The sequence below is a fragment of the Pelodiscus sinensis genome, chromosome 12, assembly GCF_049634645.1.
Source record: "Pelodiscus sinensis isolate JC-2024 chromosome 12, ASM4963464v1, whole genome shotgun sequence".
Lineage (NCBI taxonomy): Eukaryota > Metazoa > Chordata > Testudines > Trionychidae > Pelodiscus > Pelodiscus sinensis.
Window position 1 is genome coordinate 34,095,351 of NC_134722.1, and position 21,011 is coordinate 34,116,361.

General features: G+C 38.6%; 1 protein-coding gene across 7 annotated transcripts in view; it reads right to left on the bottom strand.

The window, feature by feature from the left end:
* RPGRIP1L (RPGRIP1 like) overlaps nucleotides 1-21,011 on the bottom strand; it is a 171,832-nt gene that overhangs the window by 107,091 nt on the left and 43,730 nt on the right. For all 7 annotated transcript variants that reach the window (XR_012906738.1, XR_012906739.1, XM_075940280.1 and 4 more), the window contains exons 8-13: nucleotides 19,123-19,269; nucleotides 17,715-17,788; nucleotides 9,315-9,454; nucleotides 4,891-4,997; nucleotides 4,606-4,656; nucleotides 2,305-2,484 (exon numbers count right to left, since the gene is read on the bottom strand). Coding sequence is in view for 5 of the 7 variants with exons in the window: in XM_075940280.1 (XP_075796395.1) it covers nucleotides 2,305-2,484; nucleotides 4,606-4,656; nucleotides 4,891-4,997; nucleotides 9,315-9,454; nucleotides 17,715-17,788; nucleotides 19,123-19,269 (699 nt within the window). In the remaining 2 variants the exon portion in view is untranslated. The remainder of the gene's footprint in view (nucleotides 1-2,304; nucleotides 2,485-4,605; nucleotides 4,657-4,890; nucleotides 4,998-9,314; nucleotides 9,455-17,714; nucleotides 17,789-19,122; nucleotides 19,270-21,011) is intronic.

The following is a 21,011-nucleotide window of genomic DNA, read 5'->3' on the forward strand; positions in this document are numbered from 1 at the left end:
CTCTGAAGTGTAGACATACCCTAGTAGATTACATACAATGACATATTTCAATTGATGAATATAAATTAATTTTGGGATAAGTAGGATAGCTCTGGAGACTAATAATGGACCCAACACAGATCCAAAAGAAAAAAAATAACAGAATTCCACTTGTTATTACCTACAGTCCACAGCTTAAACCCCTCCAACCCATTATCCACTATATACAACCTATCTTGGAAAATGATCCCTCACTCTCAGAGGCCTTGGGGAAAAAGGCCTGTTCTCGCTTACAGACAACCCCCCCACCTGAAACAAATTCTCTCCGGTAACCATGCTACACAGCTACATCATAAACATCCAGGAACCAAGCCCTGCAATCAGCCCCGATGCCAACTCTGCCCACATATCTATACAAGCAAATTCATTATTGGAGACAACCACATAAGCCACCAAATCAGAGGTTCATTCAACTGCACATCCAGGAATGTAATCTTATGCGACCAAATGCCAGCAATACCCTACTGCAGTATATATTGGACAAACTGGACAGTCCCTAAAGGAAAGAATTAATGGACACAAATCAGATATCCACAAAGGGAACATACAAAAACCTGTTGGGGAACACTTCAATCTACCTGGGCATTCATTAACAGATCTTTAAGTGGCTGTTTTGTTACAGACCAATTCCACAAGCCAAATACACAGGGAAGGACTGGAACTACAATTCATTCACAAGTTTGATACTCATGCTAGTGGATTAAACAAAGATACCGATGGTTGGGACATTATCAACCTACCAAACAATGAAGGTGCAAATGATTCTTTGTCTGTATTGTATCTGGTGTTAGTACTCTTCTTCTCTATTGCCTACTAATGGTTCTTATCTGCCTCTTGATTACCTAGTCTTTAGGTGCTTATAGATTATTTATTTTTCCTGTTAAATTACAACTTGGCTTTCTCCTTGATATTTTTATACCCACTACCTCTTCTTGTCCCCTCCCCCCTGTTCCATTTTACCCCTTCTCCCCCCACCTCTATTTATTTTAGTTCTGGACATCCAACACTCTGGTCACCTGAAGAAGTGGGCTGTGCCCACAAAAGCTCATGATACCACCTACATGTTTTGTTAGTCTTTAAAGTGCTACCAGACTATTTGTTGTTTTTTAAGTTTATCCTGTACAGACCAACTGGGCTACCCCCCGAAGCAACGCAGTATATGTTAGGTGAATTAATAGCAAGATTTTTTTTTAAGAAAATCATTATTATTCCAAGCATCTGCACTAATAATCATCATCTCTCTTCATACTTAGGAGAGCAGAGACTGTGATACTGTATTGACACTGGACTAGCAAATACTGACTTTGAAAGTGCACTCATTCGAAGGCTTCTAGATCATTTTTACTCAGCTCAGATTGTTTGAGGCAGAGTTGTTACATCTTTTCTATAAATTAGGTCACAGAGTATTCACCATTTCTTTGATACATGCCATGGAGTTATATGATGGCTAATAAAAAAATGCATTTAAATTCAAGATCTGAATCCGTGTTTTGAGACTGTGAAGCGAGCTATTCTAACTCCAACAGAAATAAATGCAGGCCTTGTCTACGCCATGGGGCAATGCACCTTATGGGGGTTGATTTCAAAAGTGTAAATGTGTTGCATATTAAATAGTGTAAATCCTGATGGTGGGCTCTATAGGTTCCCTAATGTGCTTTAACATTGCTCTATGTAGATAAGCCTCATTTTGTCATAATAAAAATTAGCCATTTTTCATGTTTAATGGTGCTACTCTTTTGTTTTCCAAGTTTTTCTGGGTTTGGAATGATATCCATTATGTGATGCACAAGCACAAGAGCTGCAGTTCTACAGCAGAGATGAGCGTGTGAGGGGAAGAGTTAACACAAGAGCTGACTGACCCAGAAGCTTTGTTTTGCCTATATACTTCAAATCAGAATTCATATGTGGCTGTAAATAGGCTTGTATTCAAGGAATGAGCTAGCAGAGGAAGCTTACAATCATGTGACTCCTGTGGTCTAACCAAACATTGCAGATACAATCAGGCTACTCTTTCCTGGTCTATGGAAGGTAGATTTCCTTCATTCTCACCCCTCTGAATTTCACTCTTATGGCCCAATATTTATCACAATGGGGAATTTCTCCTCGAGCTCAAATATATGAACACTTAGCTCTTTATTCTGAAAACGTCCTGAATTCACAAGCCTCACCATTAATTGAAATTTCTTCATAGGGGAAAAAAGTTAAGGTGCTGGATAATATTAGCATTTTGTTATAGGTTATTTTCCAATGCGAGCAGTTTTGTACCTGATAATCTTTGTTAATTTTATGCTGCACAATTAACATATTCCGTGTCTTTTCAAGTTCTTGCACTGTTTCTGCATGTCTTGTTTGAAGCTCTCTCATGGTGTGTTCCAAATCTTTATGGATGTCATCTTCTACTTTCTCTAAAAAGGTAAGGTCCCCATTCTTCTGCTGTTTGCGAACCTTCAACAAAAATAATATTTATTATACCACTGAAGTACAATGTGGTGTTTTCTTGCATTGTTTAATTTACTGTGAACAAGACATTATGACTCAGGATATTCAGTCTTATTCTGACAACAAAATAAATATTATAGAACCAATCCTGCAAATTTCCAAGTGCCCCCTGCCAGATCATGAGAGAAGAGATAGTTCAGCACCTCTTAGGACTGTGAACTACTCTATATTTTCACTGTCTATCTGGAAACAACTACATCACACAAGATACTTAGAAGAAATAAAATCTCTATTCAACTAAACTTAATACCATTTCTACAGAATTACTTTAGGTATCTTTAAATGAAAATGACTTGGCAGCAAGAAATGAATGATGATATGTTTTTTCTAAAAGTATGTAAATATCTGGGTAATCATATATATAGTAGCCCAGTGTCGGTAACGCTGACGTACACGGCCACACCCCCTGGCCGTGTACGTCAGTGCCCCTCCCCCTTTCCCCTTTGGCACTCTGCGCCGCTCAGCTGGGCCCCTGCGGGGGAGCAAGCGGAAGCAGGCGGCTGTTTGGGGTCCGCACTCCCCATCCTGGACTGGACATACAAAGCCCATTAAAACTCATGGATGCTCGGCACCTCTGAAAATCAAGAGAACTTTCATAAGTGTATACTTTCTTTGTAGTAAAAGAAATCCAATGGATGTCCATGGATGTCATGATTTTATGATAAGAATAATCTCTATATAATCTCCTAACGTCTTAAACTCTTATATTACCTCAGCCACTAACACTAGGATTTTCAGTACTGGTGGGATACTAATGCATTTTCTATACCATTTTTGTAAAAAAAATTTTTAAAAAAAGTGAACCTTTTTGTTTGGGGATCTTTTGATTTAAAAAATGGTATGTCTTTAAAAGTCCAGGATGGATAACATACAATATAAAAAACGTGAATCTTTTAAAAGAAAAAGCATCAATAAAAAGTATTCTCCTGAACACAGGAAACAATCTTTTCCATCCATTTCTTCTCTTTCACTTGATTGTGATCTTGTTGTAAACAACAGACTTACAAACTATGTGCAAGAGAAAATGCATTTTTCTAGTTTTTATAAATAAGCAGGAAAAGGTGTTCAGGCCTGGACAGTATCTTTTTATCATGCTTTTAGAGTTTATCATTTTAGAGTATACTTCCACTGCCTTCAACATTAGTAAGCAAAAAGTTATTTTTGATCATCACTGTAATAGGGTAAAGTGATAAATAAAAAAAGAGCAACTCTTTTCACAAAGAAAAAAGGTAAAGTTTTAAAAGCAAGTGTTTGCCGATCTGGTCTAATCCACTTTTGATGTTACAATGAAATATGTACATAACCTACATAAATTTCATGCTGCCATCTTTTCCCCTCTCCTTTCTTGAACATATGTACAAGTACGAATAAGAAGCATTAGCTATTAAAATCTTCATTTCTGAATGAAGATTAAGGCAGTGTAGAGCTGTGTTTCTCAACCTTTTTTTATAAAGTACCCCTTTTTCAAAAAAAAAAAAAAATTATAAGTATCCCCTTTTAAAAAAAAAATTGTAAGTACCCCCAGCACCTACAGTTTTCAGACACACAATTTTTTTCCCTACTATTGCAACACATCTGTTTAAACAATTTAATCATAGCTGGGTGGGTGATGAAATTTTTGGGTGTAAAAAGTACAAAAATAATAAAGACTAACAAGATGGTTTATTAGATGATGAGCTGTCATGGGCCAGACCCACTTCCTCAGATCAAATAATGGAAGAAAATATTTGATCTGAGGAAGTGGGTCTGGCCCACAAAAGCTCATCATCTAATAAACCATCTTGTTAGTCTTTAAAGTGCTACATAGTCCTGTATTTTGTTTCAGCTACACCAGACTAACATGGCTACATCTCTATCACAAAAATAATAAAGCACTGTAAAACTTAAAATTGAAAGTTGGACAAAACTTAATTTCTGTTGCGTTGATGTACCTCCCAGACTTCTCTCGAGTACCCCTAAGGGTACTCGTACCACTGTCTGAGAAACACTAGTGTAGAGAATATACAAAAGTCAGAGTCAAAAAGTAGCGCGGGACAGATCAAAACACAATCAAAAGGTAAATTTTACCTTTACAAGCATGAGGGCTTCACTGAGTTCTGCCATTTCAATATCACTCTCCTGAAACAGAAATAGTCAATAAAAGGGTGTTATCAGATGTGAATGAATAATAGAGAGATACATTCAGAATAACATGGTGCCGTCTCACTAAACATGACACTTTGCCTGATATCATGAATAAATAAAATCCATCATACTTCTGCATTCTTTTGGTTTTGCTTTTAAGAGTTCTTGCACTATGCATAAAACATAAAAAGCTTTTTATGGTCATTTTCTAAATAGAAAAAAAATTACCTTAGTGAAAAACTTCATGCGATTGTTTAGTTCATCTAGCTGTTGCTTGTGTTCTAGATAACGCAACTGCAGCTCTTTGTTCTCTTGGGTTAGCTTCTCATTTTGGTCTTATTAAAACAAAAAACAGCCAACATACTTCATTTAATCCAATCTAATTGAAAGAGTTGTGATACTAATTTTCAAATCTACATCTATATAATAAATGCATTTTTAAATATTTTCCACTATTCCCTATAAGTACTAAGTCATATTAATCCAATCTAATTGAAAGAGTTGTGATACTAATTTTCAAATCTACATCTATATAATAAATGCATTTTTAAATATTTTCCACTATTCCCTATAAGTACTAAGTCATATTGTCTTAGCTACTCTTCAGAAGGGAGGTTGAACATTGGTTTTCTTGACCTGGTATTGGGAATTCATATAAGGAGGGTAGTACTTCCTGCCACTGAAGCTCAACTCAATGCATTTAAAAAAAATCTATATTTAAAAAAAGCAACTTGAAATATAGGGAAACTTTGAGCACCATCACACTTAGTATTTTCAACCATTTTTGAGTAATAACTTGAGTCAACCATTAACTCATCTACCATGGGGTTTATGCACCAATGGCAGTGGCAGGAAGGCATACAGTGAGTGGGTGGGCTCCCTAATGGAAGTATGAATGCATTTGCAAACCTGCCTGGGCTGTAGTTCTAAAGGAGCAGAATACCGAGTCCTTCCTGTTGGTCCTGGTGACAAACAGGTCGATCTAGGGAAATCCCCATTTCAGGAAAATCATGCTCAGGATATCTGGGTGGATTAACCATTTGTTTGTGAAGAAGTGCTTGCTCAGTTTATCTGCCAGCTCAGGTATAACAAACAGTTCAGCTCCTACTGTATAGAAGCCTGGACCAGGGAACCCCTTTCTGGTGAGATGAGATAGAGAATCTTTTCAATTTTGATGAATGAGTTATTAGTAGAATGCTTATTATTTAAAATGATGTTTTAAAAATCTCTCTTTCTGAGCTCTTAACCATAGAGCATTCAGGTTGTAAGTAAAGAACCTCTAGGCTGGGATGGAGAAGACAACTGTAGACATATGAGATCAGGTCTTGATTTAATAGTAGAGTCAATAGAGCCATGGCACAGAGACTCTGCAGAGTACAAAGCCAATGTTGGTGAGGTCATGCCAACGCTATAAGCATCACTCAAGCATGGTCCTGCTTGATTTTTTTAACATTCTAGGAAGGAGAGAGTTGAAGGATACACATACATGAAGATGTCTTTCCAGTGCATCAGGGAACTGACCACCAGAAGCCCTAGACTATGTGCAGATAAATTCTCTGTACCATGAAATCTTGAAAACTTGACTTGAGGTCTTCAGTAGCTCAGCCAAATATTAGGGGTGTATTACAGGAGTGAGATTGCTCTGGCTGCAGAATCAGAAGCATCCAGTGCTGCTTGCAAAGAGGTCCTGGCCACCCTCCTCCATGAGTCTTGTGGAAGCTTCTCCTTAAACTTGTCCATTACATATTAAAATCATAGCAAACTAGCACTGAAACCCCTCTCACCATAGAACAGGGTTTTTGGGGACCTTTGTCTTTGGTGTTGGTCTTGTCTGGATTTAACAGTCCCTCTCAGTGACCACCATCATAATGAGGTACGTTGGAGGATGAAAAATAAATATTTGCAGCCTTTGGCTGGTATGAAGAACTTTTTTTCTACACTTAGCCATAGGGAGGATGAAAGCTGGATTTTGTCACAGAGATGGTTTGGGCTGCATAATAGTTTCAAGGAGGGAAAGGGCTATTCTTGATGGACAAACTGTGACTAGGATGTCCAGGATGCCCTCAGAAGACTCCTCCATTTCCTCTGCTTTAGAAACTAAATTGGATGCCATCTGCTTTATTAAGTCCTGGTAGGCCTTAAAGTCACTGTGGCTTGGAGACACCTCCTTCACTATCAGTGCCTTATGATGAAGAGGTGGTGTGTGGTACCAGAATAATCTCTGCCCTGCCCTCTCCAGGAGAGGCCTGCTCCTGTTGCTTAGTGTAGGGTTTGTACTGGGCACTTCCCCATGGTAAGTACTGAAGATGGGTTCTGGGGTTTTATGGTGTGATGCCCATTGTGGAAGCAGGAAAGGGAAAAAGGAGATTTGCATTCAACCATCTTAGGCCTGTTAAAAGTGGAGCAAAAAGACAGGCTAACCCTAACCTAACCACGCGATAGTTGTAAGGGATGCGGTCTCTGCCTAGACACGGTCTCTGCCTTGCTTTAGAAGATAAGGATGGAATGCTGATTTAAGCAGGAACCTTGAGAAAGGTAGCATCTAGAAACAAAGAAATAACTGTTAGCCGTTGATTCATGTAACAGGAAAATATATATATTTGCCTTTTAACTGCTTGTATTTTGAAGATTTGCCTAAGGAAGGGAGACTCCCTGTCTGACTGAAATCTTCCCTTGCAATTGCTCGAATAAACTGCCTCTGACTTGTTACTTACAAACTCAGAATGAGGACTTGTTTTCTTCCACACCATGTACTAGACTCCCAGAGGCATTTGTGCTTTGAGCTGGAGCCGTGTCCATTGGAGATTCGCATAGGCCCCAGAATGGCCACTGCAACTGTGTTAGTCCCCATGGTCCAATTGTCCAAGTCCCCTGAGTGTTCCAGCTGCAAAAGACTGATGTAGCGAATGGTGTGGATGATCCTGAAAACCTGAATGGTGGAAAATGACAGACTCCATCTCTGATTCCAAAGAGGAAAGGGAGAAGGAATGCAGAGATCATGGAAGTGTCGAGCCATCCAGTTTCAGCGAGCAGTGCCATGGAGAGGCCATAGGAGAGGCACCCAAAGGGGGCTTTCCTCTTGAGATTGGTCTCAATGCCATTGTGACAATAATAGAGATGCCCCCATCATCCTACGGTGCTGGGGGTGCCGAGTCCTGGTCCCTTGGTGACAACAGTACCCAGGTCTCAACATATGCTTCTGAGATGGACAGCATTGTGAAGCATTCAGAGTGCTGCCTGGGGGAAGATGGTGGCACATCCTTAGATGGGGTATGCAGTGCTGGCACAACTGCTGATAGTATCTACTAAGTTCATGCCAGAAAGGGAGAGTGGTCTGATAAGTGTCTTGCAGGATCTCATGCCTTTTTGTCCATTTCCTCTTGGTGCGAGGAATTGCTCTTTTCTTGCCCTCTGTCGAGGAGGAAGAGAGACGAGGGCCTGTATCACTGTGTGCTATACCCTAACACAGATGTGCTTGATGCAGAGTCCGATCTCAGCTCTGAAGCCAGTCACAATGAAACCTTCATCATGAGGATTTTCAGTCTTGTTGTTTTGTCTTTTTTGCTTACAGAGCATGAAGCAGATTTGGCAGCGATCCTTCCAGTATGCCTCTCGAAAGCACGTGAGACAACTAAAGTATGGGTTGCTTGTTCACATCAGCTTGCCACAAGCAGATCGAAGCTTGAACTGCAAGGTCTCCAGAATGGAGATGTGCCCCCAAACTACATTAAGACTACTAAAAGTAATAACTAATTCCAATACCTATAACTATTAACTATATACAAAAAACAAGCTATGAAAAGTACTAGAGAATCTTTCCGAAGCAAGGAGAGAAGTTCCAATTGTTGTTGTGAATGATAAGAAGGGACTGGGGAATTCAGGCTTGGCAGGGCCCCTTATGCCAGTACCATGAGTGTGCAACACCAGAAGCCATGAGAGCTAGCCCAAAGGATACCATGAGGGGGAAAATTTCTAGCAACTATGCATGAATTGTACACACACATGCAATGGAATGGACATGGACAAGCACTCAAAAATGAACAGATCAGTACAAACAGATGTGAGAGTGGCAGGAAACAATACCTAGGGACTTGGTCTTCATATTTGCTTGAGAAATGCCATTCATGTCTATTGCATTGTACAAATAATCAAAAGTAGCAAAACATATAAAGTTGTAGGTGAACCTTAATGGCAAGAATGCTTACTCATAGGTGGTATGGCTAACTGAATATGATCCTAAAGTGAAACAGATTATTCTAGCACCCGCATAATGAAAAGCATGACAATTTATATAATTTACATAATAACCAGTTGCCCAAATGGCAAATTTTAATTTATTCTAAGTAATTAAAAAAATAGTCAGTGTTTATATTCTCTGAGCACAACTATAGTTCAAATGCAGCATGGCATAAAGTTATTTAAAATGGATATAGCTTCCCCATTCAGCACATATTGAAGCACGTGCCTAACTTTGTATGTGATTAAAAGTTAGTCATGTGTTTTAGTATTTTGATCAATTAAGATCTTGAAGCATGTCCCATAATAGGAACTGAACTTTTCTATAATATACATAACTGAACTAGAATCAGAAATGCAGAAGAATCTTGCACATGCAACACACTGAAAAAAAGACTGATATTTTATAAATATACCTCTTTCTACTTTCATTCTGTCAAGGATTTCATTTTTGTCTGCTAAGTCAGACTTTAAGGCAGTTTCAAGTTGAGCAATTTGTAATTTCAGTTGCTGTTCCTTTAACTTCCATTGCTGTTCATGGCTCACACTGAAGGCACTGCAATAAAACATATGGCATGTGAAGAACTTTTAAAAATCAACTTCAAGAAAACAAGAAAGAAAAAAGCTTTTAGTGCACAGAGACTACTGTCATCATGTTTTAGGAATTAAGTAAACATATGCTGGTCTGCTGCTGTTAAAACCAAGGCGCCTTTCTCAGCCTGTGGTTACAAAACATGAAAGACTTTGTGGGATGAGCAAAGGAACTGGCCTTAATTTAGAACTCCAAAATCAAAAAAGTTGGCAGTGTACAGCATTTGTGGGACTGGAAAAGGAATTCAGATGCATATTCCAGGGGAATCCACAAAGCCAAACCTCAGCAATAGACAGCTAACAAAACCATTCTTTCCAAATACAAAACTTCTCAATGTAGAGATGTGTGATTACCTACCTGATCTCTTAACATCTCTGTGAAGCACAGAGATCCTAAAACCCTGTTGCGTGTTCAAAGAAATATTGATTATCAAGTGACAACAGCTCTCATGATCTTGATACTGATTAAGAGGCACTTACACAAAGTAGTGATCCTACTTAAAAAAAAAAAAAGTTTAAGGGATGAGAATAACTATGCCCTAATAGGTCTGTAAGTCTCCAAGGTGCCACAGGATTCCTTTTTTTCCCCCCAGATACAGACTAACACCAGTTATTCCTCTGAATATTTTTGTCTTTACACAGTATTTGGTTCTAAACCAAAAACTTGTATGCAATAGGGATAGCAGGGACACAGAATCAGAATTTCTGAAACCATCACAAAAGTAATGATTCAGTTTGAAGCAAAAGTAAACATACGAAATGATTCACAATTAAGCTAGACTATATAATGTATTTTTGTGTAGTTTACAAAGTTAATGCTACTTTGTGCTGTTCAGATCATTATTTAAAAATGCACTCAGTGGCTAACAAATATTCTCCTGGATTTCAGCCAATCATATACCTGCTTATTCACTAAAGTGTAAACTGCAAAAAATATTCTGCATTTTTGTGAAAAATCTGAAACTGTACATTAATTTAAATAATGCATGAGTCAGCTCCTTAAGAACCCAATCTGAAGAAGCTGATTCCAACTGGAATACACACTTTTTTCATGGTTATCTGCAAGAAAACCCACAAAGAATCCCCCCCCCCCCCCAACTCTCTCAGCTCCACAGACTTTCTACACCTAAATATAAATGGAAATTAGCTGTCTCAATAGATTGGCTGTGACAGAGTAAAAGTGAATTTACATCTAATGAATTAGGATTTGCATAAGGAATTGAATTATTGTAACATGAAATCATAACCCTACCTTTTTAGCTGACTAAAATAACTCCAAGACACTAGAGAAAATCTCATGTTTTCACTGAATGCAACAAATGAAAAGTTAAATGTTCACCATTTGTTCAATTTCAATGCTTGCTATTAACATCTTCTATAAAGAAAAGAATTTGAGAGGCAGTGTAGCCTAGTAATTCAGTGTTTCGCAACAGCCCTTGGATCAGCACTAGTCCACAGCAGCCTCTTTTCAGGTCCCTGAGATTTTCACATTTAGGAGAGCAGCAAGCCAGTTCCTGGTACCAAAAAGGTTGAGAAACACTGGGCTAGTGGACACTCAGAAGCCTGAGTTCTATTTTGGTTTTGACGCTAATGTGCTTTGTGATGCTGAACAAATTACTTCTACCTGTCCCTGCCTGTGATTCTGTTCCTAGTCTGTGTGGCCTATTCAGATAGGAAACACTTCGGAATAGGGACTGTCTGATTCTGTGTTTGCAGACTTTCACAATGGAGTACTGATTTTGGTTTGGAACTAAGTGCTGTGGAATACGAATAAGTAATAATGTGTATTTCTCCCTCCATTACTAGTGTTTTGGAGACATTTCCTTCAATTCCTGCTACCAGCAATTTGGGGATACATATAGACTTAAATTATTCAAGTTTTGACTGTATGACTAATGTGAAGAAGGGATTACTTTGACAAATTATAACTGATTAAATCTTAACCAAAAGCAGTTGTATGTCCTTAATCTTAAATCATTCTTTAAAAAGAAAAAAGGAGAAATTTTAAATTCTCATGAGTATGCTGCTATCTACATTTACAATTATATACATTATCGCAATGGATTGTTAACTGCTACATAACACAACACATGTACATATTATTTCGTTTATCAAAAATGCTATGCTACAGTGCCCTTCATACAGTAAAAAGATCATTAGAAGTTCTGCCAGTAATATCAGATTTGGATTATTTAAATTAAGAAGTTTACAAACCAGTTGTCACGGGGCAGGCGCTCACCCCTCATGGTGCCTCCTGCTGGTTGTTTTGGGAATTAGCTCTTCAGTCCTGGAACATCCCCTTTCAGCTGATATCATGCCTGCCCGTACCATCCCAAGGTAAGTGCCCCTGCACTCTAGAGTTCTCCTCTTCCAGGGAATCCCCAATCCCCTATACTCACCTTGCCTCAGTGACCTACTGCCAACCATCATCTAAACCTTACCTCAGGGACAAACTGCAGTCTGAAATGGCCACTCATCACTGGCAAGAGGTTGTGAACTTGTTGCCTTTTCCTATCACTGGCTGTTTCCCTACAATCTTAACATACACAGGCCTTGCCTCAGGCCCTGCCATCTGGTAGTGAGGTCAGGCCAGAGCTCCCCAGCTCTGCCTGTCTCTTCCCAGCACTGCTCTGTCTCAGGAAGCCCCCCCAGCTTTCCTGACAGCCAGGTCTCTCCTGTAGGGTTGCCAGATGATTTAACCACAAATACCAAACACCCCCCCACCCCAAAAGGGGAAAAATTCTGTTTGGAGGAGGGGGAGGAGGAGGGAGAGACCAAAGTTGCTGAGGAAAGAAAAAAAAAAAGAAAAAAAAAAGGACTCCGACAGTTATTAAGCATTAAACAAAACAAAAAACAAAACAAAACAAAACAGCATGGCCCCTTTAAGTGCATGCAGAGTCAGAATAGGGATAGGCAGGGGGAGAGGTTGAGCATTAAGACCCAGGGAAGTCATTGCTTCCCCTTCCTTCAGGTCTGTAGGCTTTTTGCCAGTGGCCATGTTGATCGAGCCAGAAAGCACCTTCCCTGTGGAACCAGGTAAGTGGGGGGGCTGAGGCCCAGGGGCTGGGTCCTGTTGCCAAGTGTGTCGTAGGGTTGCCAGGTGTCCGGTATTTCCAGCTCCTGGCAGGGAAAAAAACCAGAAAATACCGGACATTTCAGGTGTCCAGTATTTTCTGATTTTTTTTTTAAACCAGACAGGAGGCAAAAATACCTGACTGTCTGGGTCAATACCGGACACCTGGCAACCCTACCCTCCTGCTCCCTAGATAGAGCAAGAGTTTGTCTTCCTCCTTCCCTCCAGGAGCCCTTATTTATTCAGCCCCAGCTGGGCCCTAATTGTCTGTGTCTGTCTCAGCCATGGGTTCCACTCTCTCAACCCTCTCCCAGGGCTGGGTTTTGTCCTTAAAGGGCCAGACACTCCGTCACACCAGTCCTTTCCAATGTTAATGTGCATAAATTAGTATGAATCCAGTTCATTACTCTCTTTCCCTCTAAATTTAGGGTTACATTCCATTTTAATTCATGTGGACTTTCTTTTGAAATTACAATATTCCACCACATTTGGAGTCATCTGGGTAACTATAAATGATCAATCATATATGAAACTCTAAGACATTAAGGTCATCGCAAAGAAACTAAATGAATCCTTTGCATCAGTCTTCATGGCAAAGGGTTTTAGGGAGATTACTAAACATGAGCCATTCTTTTTAGGTGACAAATCTAAGGAATAGTCCCAGACTGAGGTGTTGTTAGAGGAGGTTTTGGAACAAACTGATAAACTAAATAGTCACTGGGACAGATGGCATTCACCCAAGAGTTTTGAAAAAACTCAAATGTGAAACTGCAGAACTACTAACTGTGGTTTGTAACCTATATTTTAAATCATCTTCTGTAACCAAATGACTGGAAGATAGCAAACATGACACCAATTTTCAAAAAGGGCTCTAGAGGTGATCCTCAATTGCATACTAGTAAGTCTAACTTCAGTACCGGGAAAATTGGTTGAATACTATAGTAAAGAACAGAATTGTCAGACACATAGATGAACATAATATGTTGAGGAAAAGTCAGCATACTTTCTGTAAAGGGAAATCATGCCTCACTAATTTACTAGAATTCGTTGAGGAGGTCAACAAACATGTAGACAAGGGGGATGCATTGGATATAATGTACTAAGAATTCCAGAAAGCCTTTGACCAGGTCCACATCAAAATCTCTGAAGCAAATTAAGTCATGGGACAAGAGAGAAGGTTCCCTCAAACTGATAAGTGGTTAAAAGATAGGAAACAAAGGGTAGGAATAAATGGTCAATTTTCAGAATGGAGAGAGGTAACTAGTGGTTTCCCACAGAGATCCAGAGTGGGACCAATCCGACTCAACATATTCATAAATGATCTGGAAAATGGGGTAAATAGCGATATGGCAAAATTTACAGATGATAGCAAATTGCTAAAGATAGTTAACTCCAAAACAGAGTGTAAAGAGCTTAAAAAGAATCTCATGAAACAAGATGACCAGGCAACAAAATGGAATATGAATTTTAATGTTGATAATGCATACGGGAAAACATAATCCCAACTATACATACAAAATGATAGCAATAAAACTGGGACTTTTTAGCTTAGAAAAGAAGAGACAAAGGGGGGATATGATAGAAGTATATAAAATCATGACTGTGTGAAGAAAGTAGATAAGGAAAAATTATTTACTTTCTCGTAAAACACAAGAACCAGGGGTCACCAAATGAAATCAATAAGTAGCAGGTTTAAAACAAACAAAAGGAAGTATTTCTTAATACAACATACAACCTATGGAAATCGTTGCCAGAGGATGTTGTGAAGAGCAGGATTTTAACAAGGTTCAAAATGAACTAGATAAAAGCATGGATGATAGGTCCGTCAATGGCTATTGGCCAAGATGAGTAGGAATGGTGCCCATGGCCTCTGTTAGAACCTATAAATGGGGAACAGGGAGGGATCACTTGATGATTACCTGTTCTGTTCATTCCCTCTGGGTCACCTGGCATTGGTCACTGTTGAAAGACTGGCCTAAATGGACCTTTGGTCTGACTCAAGATGGCAGTTCTTATGTTCTAAACCATTTTCTTTGCAGGGAAAATGTGCATTACCAGATCTGCATTACATAAGCTTATGAAAACAATCCATACAACTCTGTTATTTACACAACTGGTTTTCTTGGATTTTGCCTAAATAATAAGACTTCACGGAAAATCTCATACTAGTGTAAGCTGTATTTTTGCAATCACGTTGGTCCCAGGATTTAAGAGGGAAAAGGTGGGCAAAGTAATATCTTTTATTGTACCAAATTCTAAGTTTTCAAGCTTATACAGAACACTTCTTCAGAAGCTCAAAAGCTTGTCTCTCTCACAAACAGAAGTAGGTCTAATAAAAGATATAACCTCATTCATCTTGTCTCTCTAAAATTTGTACTTGTTCTCTGTAAAATCTTGAGGCCAAATCCTGTAGTTCTTGCTTTAGCAAAACCCCACTGACTTCCAAGGATGTTTCTGTGAATAAGGCTTAGGCAAGGAATGCAGGGGTTGACTCTTATTTTCTATCTTCCACATCATGATACCAAAACAAACTATCTTCATTAACCCATAGGCACATGTGGTCACTAGTATGTTCAACAGTAAAATAGGCACAATCCAAATGTGTTAACAACAGTGAAAATACAAAACCAAAAGTATATCACAATCACTTTGCTTCCACTTTAACTGCACTAGAGATTTACCCATCTTTATTGGCTTTGTCTCTATAATATAATCCTTTAATAGTTGAAGGGTCAGAGGCATCAACTGGATAAATGAAGTTATGGATGAACAGAATGGTTATATGACGGAAGGACGAGAGAATAACCATGTGGCAATTAATTGGGAGTTAACTGGGATATGGTTAAGTAGTGATTTAATTTATCAGTTTATTTTCAAGATCTATTCTTTTTAGATGTTCCACCCAATCTTGCAAGAAAGAGATAACTTCAAACCAAGATTAAAAGCTGTTGCTTTACCAAAGTTATTACTTTCCTCAACTGAAAAGGAGGAATAATGGATTAATAAGAAATATTAATTCTCCACTTAAAAGATAGAGGAATCCACAACATCAAACTTCAGCAACAGACAACTAACAAAACCATTCTTTCTATGTATAAAGCTTCTGAACCTCTGGTTCTTGTGCCAATTGACCCAGAGGGAATGAACAGAACAGGTAATCATCAAGTGATTCCTCCCTGTTCCCCATCTCCAGGTTCTGACAGAGGCCATGGGCACCATTCCTACCCATCCTGGCCAACAGCCACTGATGGACCTATGGGAACTGACCTTACTCACTTGTCTTAAAACAATTCTTAAAAACAAATGATTCCCAAATGCTTTCACCTATGTATATTTTTTGTTTGTTTTTTAGTAGGTAACAAATATAACAACAACTCTGCTAATAATAGTATTTACTTTCCAGAGGTCCTCCAAGATTTGCCAAACTGACAAACTGCAAATTAAGTAATTAACTTCAGAATATGTTCCCTATTTTTTTATCTGTTCCACTTGGACAGAAAAGGTCATGGTCTCCTATTAGAAAAAAAGACAATTGCCTTCAATTCATGAAATGTTTATTTCACCATCATTGTTTTTAAACTTTGCAAACTGATTAATTATTTCAATTTTCTATTCTGGATTAAAGATTGAATTCTGAACCTTACCAAGTTTCAAGTTCAGAATATTTAGCATTTGAATGTTTTATTTATGTGATTTTAAACACTGGTGACAGAATTTACACATGCATCATCTCCAAAAGCCTTCACATAAACAGGAGATATAGTCAGCACAAACGAAATACAGGCAGTCCCCGACTTACGCGGATCCGACTTACGTCGGATCCACACTTACGAACGGGGCTTTCTCGCCCCGGAGGTCGGGGCGAGAAAGCCCCGTTCGTAAGCTGCTCCGGTGCCCCTGGTCTGCTGGAGACCGTCCCCAGCAGACCACTGGCACCGGGACTGAAGCCGCAGCCGCGGCGGGGTCCCTCGCCTCTGAGGCTTTGCCAGAGCAAAGCCTCAGAGGCGCGGCACCCCGCTGCCACTGCGGCTCTGTTCCCCGTGTCCCTGGTCTGCTGGGGGGGGCGGGGGCGCAGCTAGTGTGCTCCCCCCCCCCCCCCAGCAGACCAGGCTTTTGTTTTGGACTCTGGGGCAGAGCAGCTGGGGCGCTGCCGATTGGTCCTGCAGCGCCCGCTCTGGGCACTACTGGACCAACCCGGCAGCACCCCAGCTGCTCTGCCCCAGGTCCTGATTCAGCCGCTGCTGGTCAGTTTCAGCAGCGGCTGAATCAGGACGCCTGGGGCAGAGCAGCTGGGGTGCTGCTGGGTTGGTCCAGCAGCACCGAGGAGCGGCGCTACTGGAGCAACCCAGCAGCACCCCAGCTGCTCTGCCCCAGGCGTCCCCAAGTCAGACGCTGCTGAAACTGACCAGCGCTGACTACAGGAAGCCCAAGGCAGAGTTGCTCTGCCCCGGGCTTCCTGGAATCAGCTGCTGATCAGTTTCAGCAGCAGCTGACTTGGGGACGCCTGGGGTTCTTAAGTTGATTCTGTATGTAAGTCAGAACTGGCGGTCAGTTTCAGCAGTGTCTGAATCTGGACGCCAGTTCCGACTTACATACAGATTCAACTTAAGAACAAACCTACAGTCCCTATCTTGTACGTAACCCGGGGACTGCCTGTAGTTGCTATTAAAATAAACACAATTAGAAAATGTCACCAAAACAGCCACAGACATTAGCCTCAGTTCACTTCCACTGCTGAGATGGGAGAAGGAATTCAAGAAAATAAAATTTACCTGTAAAATCCTATGTCCAGAGATATATGGATTCCTTATTCACAAAGCATTTCTAATGTAAATTTATATCTACACTTGAAAAACTTCGCTTGATGGTCAAAATTATGTGACCTATGCTACTAACTATTGTTTTAACAGATTTTTAAAAAATAAGCTTAATACTTGAAGAGCACTGGATTGACAGTCCTGGAGTCTCAAGTTCTTTGTCAACAATATTGATGCAACACAAGCATGGCAACATGTGTTTCCACATACACTTACAGATACGAAAATCTCTAAGAGCCAGAGTGAGAAATAGTTAAGTCTACATATGTTTAAGAGAGCTAGGGAAATAAGAAAGGGACTCAAGTGACATTAAAAGAAAAAACATTTTAATTTACCTGTTATATAGTTTATCATAACTTTCTTTTAAAAGATCCTTCTCCTTTTCTAGGTCAATAATTCTATCTTGCAACTAAAATGAAGAAGAAAACTATGTAATGGTCAGCACAGAAGAAAATAAAAAACAATTATGAAAGTGACTAGCAAATATCTGTAGACTCTGACAAACATACTTTTATTTTTTTAAATTCAGCATTGTGTGTAATAGTGTCTTAGAATCATAAAAATAATATTTTTCTTCCACCAAATGTATCTCCACTTGGACAACAATGACTTTTTTATGTTATTAGTGGAGATGAAATTAACAAGTCTGGTCTGTGTTTAATAACAGCATCTAACTTTATTGTGGTTTATGCCAAAAAGTTTTGTTTTTAGCACTAATAACTGTGATAATCTTAGTACTGTTCTAGGAATGTCAGTAACTAGTTGGTGGCTTCTGTATAGTTAATTTTCTTTTGAATTTGCCACACAACACACATTATTGATTGCTTGCTTTTAAAACTTTTATTGAAGGGTTATAAGAATTTTAAAGCCACTATGCATTTACAAAAAAATCAAGAACTTTCCCAAGTATAACACTTTAGGGAGTTACTTTAAGTTTAAACTTTGCTGATGTAACAATAAATTAACAATAGGCCAATCTTTAGAAATGATTAAGTATATCAAGATACAGAGTGGAAGAACCTGAAGCATGATGCTGCAACCACCTTCTCCTGCACATAGTCAAGTGAAATACTAAGGGAGTAAAGGATGGACTGAAGGATCATCTCTTAAGTATGGATCAACACTAACTGGCATTTAGATTCTGCTGGCTAGTGGAGCTCAGGAACAGAAGTAGTAATTAATTTGACCTTCCATGTGGAAAGAACAGTCATCTGCTACATGTAAAAATCATTTAAAAGGATTTTAAACTTGCTGTGATTCAACAATATGGTGCTAAGAAAATATATGCACAATGTCTATTTTTTCTAACAAAATATTTCAAAATAGTGATGCTTATCTGAATACTCCTCTATTTTAAGCATGTCTCACAAGTATAGGAAATATTTTGAAATGTATAGCATCTTTGATATAGGTAACAGAATACGATTTATTAAAATAACCAAATTTTTTGCCATAAATGAAGTCAGCCTAATGTCAACATGAAAGTTCAAATGTATGCAGAAAAAGAGATCAAATATGTAGGCAGCCTATTAGAACAAAGGGCAGGTATAGGACATAGTTTTCAGACATAGGGAATTAGAATTTAAATCTATACTAAACTTGCTTTTAACCAAAAGGTCCGGGGCAATGATTTTTACAGCAACAGTTAGATTATCTTTTTAACTGAAATTACAGTTCTCTTACTAAATATTTCCAGAATCAGATTTAAATGCATATTAATACCTGAACCATATGGAATCTTACCTCTTCTATCCTTTGTTTTGAAAAAGTCATGGACTGTAATTCTCTCTCAAGATGGAGGCACTTTAAACGCTGTTCGTTAAGCTGCAGATTGAGTTCATTCCCGTTTGCCATTAAAGCATCATGGCTGGCCTTAAGGTTCCTTTGATTCTATAAAAAAACAATAGGGAAGGAAAAAAAGAAAAGAAAAGGTTAAGCTTCCAATAACAACACAATGATGATATAATTCAAGAGTTATAAATATGTATATATTCAAAATAGTAGTTGATCTTGCAAACTGGCACATAGTACACAGTTTCAACTCAGCCAACAGGAGGCACTCTTGAACTAAGCTTGACCCCCTGTAGGAACCAAATGATCAGTGTCAGCACACATGGCCAACAGAAAGGCAGTATTTTTCTCTCTCCTCAACATTAAAAACTTATAGTTAGTTATTATGAGAAGGATCCAAACTACATCTGCTAAAGCAAATAAAACATTTTGCTGTGGTTATAGTGGTTAGGTGTGCTGACCAAAAACACTGCAATAACAAGCAAAAGTTAAGACTGACCACAGCTATGCTAATCGCAGAACTTGACACAGCTCTGCTAACCCATAGTTTTAGATATTCAATTGATTTATATTCACAATTCACTCAGATGCATTTCCTTGGAAATAATATTTCAATGAAAGGCTTACAATTTCTTTGAAAATTTAACCTACTTCTTTATTAAATTTAGATACTTTAATTATCCTTAAATATTAGTCTAAGATGTTGGTAAAACCACATTTTCAGCATATTACTGATGATTATACTGTTCATATTTCAAAGTGTATTAATATCACTGATTCATTATGAAAAATTTCATTGTAAAATCACATTCAGACAAATATGGCTGTTAAGTTGTTTTGTTTCTGGTCAGTCTGCTATTTACCATTCTCTAAATCCAACATGAAATTATATAAATATAGGAATCTTTTATGGATGGTTTTGGATGGGGAAAGTTAGAACTGTGGAAAACATGAAAAATGTGTCGTAATATTTTCAGGAGTTTAAGACAGAAACTGATAGAGAATTTCATGCAACTTTGTTCAGTCTTTTCTGAGGAGTCTATGTGCAAAATGACTGCTCTTAAAAATGTAAAAAAAAAAAGTAATCCGCTTGATCTTTTACCTCTCATTTATCCATAAAATAAATCTTATGTAAAATAAGAAATATGGCAGATGTTCTTTTGCCAGAGACATCATGGAACAAATTAACTACATTATTTGCAGCCTTTGACTCCTTTCTTCAGACAGTTATGGGCAAATGCATCTGTATTCCTCCTCTGTAGTCTAGCGAGAGCACCCACTTTAGGTTTCTAATGCCACAGTTGCTGCCTTCCCCGAGGGCAGGGGGAGGGAAGAGGGAAGTACAAGTCTTTCCACCTTCTAAAATTTATCACGTATTATTACTCTATGGCTCATGAAATCCAGAATAACAGTTTCAGAACCAAAACCTCTTTATTTTTTCAATATTGCATAAGGGATAGTAAATAAATGGTCAGAATAGAGTTTCTGGGCCTTTCAAATCACAATGCAGGATTCTTTCATCCAATCAGCTCAAACAATGATGGCTGTCACTATATTAAAACATTTTCCCTAAACACGTATGACAACATGGACACATTTCAGGCCATTAGCTAGAGTACGAACTTTGACTTTCATCTTCCCCTGGTTGCACAGTAATTATGTTGGTTCAGATTAAAAGGGAAAATGGGAAGATAGTATTTGAAAATAATTAAAAGTACATGATAATTAATTTCAATATTTATGAACAAAAGTATTTATAGTTCTGAAAATCATACATCACTACTGAATCGTGTTACACTAAGTGTGTAATTGGTTTGATACTCAAATTAGAAATTATTTGC